The sequence below is a fragment of the Falco cherrug genome, chromosome 2 (genome assembly GCF_023634085.1).
Source record: "Falco cherrug isolate bFalChe1 chromosome 2, bFalChe1.pri, whole genome shotgun sequence".
Classification (NCBI taxonomy): Eukaryota; Metazoa; Chordata; class Aves; order Falconiformes; family Falconidae; genus Falco; species Falco cherrug.
The window spans coordinates 96,598,971-96,600,783 of record NC_073698.1 but is presented as its reverse complement, the minus strand read 5'-3'; the positions used below and the strand labels follow the sequence as shown (position 1 = coordinate 96,600,783).

Genomic DNA, 1,813 nt, shown 5'->3' with positions numbered 1-1,813 from the left:
TTGCAACAGTCAGGATCCTGAGGATTGTGTTAGATTTAGTTTCCACTAGCCAGTAACCCTAGGGCTCCTGATCGGTTATACGTAACATGTATAAGGATCTTTGAACCATAACAATGTTTAATTACCAAGGAAGAAACTAACTTGGGAAAAGATGTCATTTTTCCTTTTCTGAATGTAAAAAGGAGAATGTAATGGGAGCTAATCAGAGACTCTTTCTTCTCCTTGTGATACAACGACATATAGAGAATTAAAACCTAAACGTTACTTGTCTGTGGACATTAAACTTCAACAAATCATTACAGTTGAGGAAAGGCAACTACCTAACCCTCCCTCTGTACATGTATTCTCTCCTGCTTTTTCTTTTTCACCAGCAGGTTGACCTGTTCACCCCAACTATAATTGGCTTTGTGACTTTATACTGTTTCTTTCCAGTGCCTCTCTCCTCACATGACAACCGTGTCTGCAACAGAGTAGACTTTCAGAGGATGAGCTCCCTGGTGAGCACCTCGCACCTCCAGCTAGCCGCCTTTGTTCTGGGTACGGTAGGCTGGATCCTGTGCACGGTTTCAATGGGAATTGTGGAATGGAGAGTGTGGCACGTGGACAACACCACCATCATCTCCTCTGGCATCGCCTGGGTGGGGATTTGGAAGGTCTGCTTCATCAGTTACCTTCACATCTCATCTGGCTACAGAGAACAGTTCTGCCATAAATTCAGTGACTACGACTCCTCCATCCCCCATGAAATTTATGCTGCTCAGGGTCTCCTGATGATTGCCATGTTCATGGGCTTGCTGGGACTGACCGCCACAATATTTGCTCTGAGAAATGTTTATATGGGAATCACTCACAAAACTCTCATTACCCCTTTCTTCCTAGTGGGTGGCTTCTTCTACATGTTCGCTGGTCTCTGTGTCCTGATTCCCGTGAGCTGGAATTTCTATTCTGTAATGCACAACCAGAGCATCGCTTTTCCTCCTTCTTACTACATGCCCTCCAGCCCAGTGGCACAGGAAGCTGGTGCTGCTGTTCCTGTCGGGATTGTAGCTGTCATCCTCCTGCTGCTAAGTGGGACTTTTTCTCTTTCATACAGATTCCCAGTAACCGCAAACACCATCATGAAATCCTGACAGGATAAATCCTTCCCTCCCCAGCCCCCCATGCTGTTTCAGAACAAGAGCTTAGTCAAGAGATAAGGACAGCAGCACGAGTGATTTTATAGTCAAGGAACTGCAAAATTTAATTTTAGCCTATAGTAGCCACACTGTTTTGTTATATGAACCAGCTGAATTACCACCTTAGTTGTCACATATGACCAGAGGTTCATCTTTGTGATAATTGCTGTTGAGCAGCAACTGTGACTACATTTTACCAGTTGTCCTCTTTTGTATATACTAACATTATTAATTTATTTGTTGTGTAAGATATTAACCATCCTCAAAGAGCTGGCTCTGAATTAACTGCCCTGTTAGAAAAATGTGAAATAACACGTGTTACATGTGAACTTGTTTCCTTGTTGGTACTAAACTATTTTGCCCTTTATTTAATTACATCTGTATCGAAGTATGTTTTGTAAGAAGTCAGGACTTTTAATACCAATAACATGAGTGTCATCATGGTTGTGTCAAATAAGTCTTCCCTGAATTATCTTACAAAGGTCTTCCCAGTTTCTCCTCTTCCTCTAGGGCATGTAAAGAGCTGTGTCTTTAATGCTTCTATTTTTCTTTCAAGCTATCTGCATTTTATGTTGCAACATGTTTGCCTGTGGGCAAGGTGCGCTCTTAGTTCCTCACTTAGGCAGAGCCAAAAAGTC

At 42.5% G+C, this 1,813-nt stretch overlaps 1 protein-coding gene across 1 annotated transcript; it reads left to right on the top strand.

Annotated features, from left to right (window-relative positions):
* The first annotated feature begins 485 nt into the window (after positions 1-485).
* On the top strand, positions 486-1,130 carry CLDN34 (claudin 34). Its single transcript, XM_014276184.1, has one exon. It carries the CDS (start codon positions 486-488, stop codon positions 1,128-1,130), a length of 645 nt encoding a protein of 214 aa, XP_014131659.1.
* The last annotated feature ends 683 nt before the right edge of the window (positions 1,131-1,813 follow it).

Coding starts and splice junctions, on each gene's coding strand:
- CLDN34 (XM_014276184.1), top strand. CDS start 486: ATGAGCTCCCTGGTGAGCACCTCGCACCTCCAGCTAGCCGCCTTTGTT.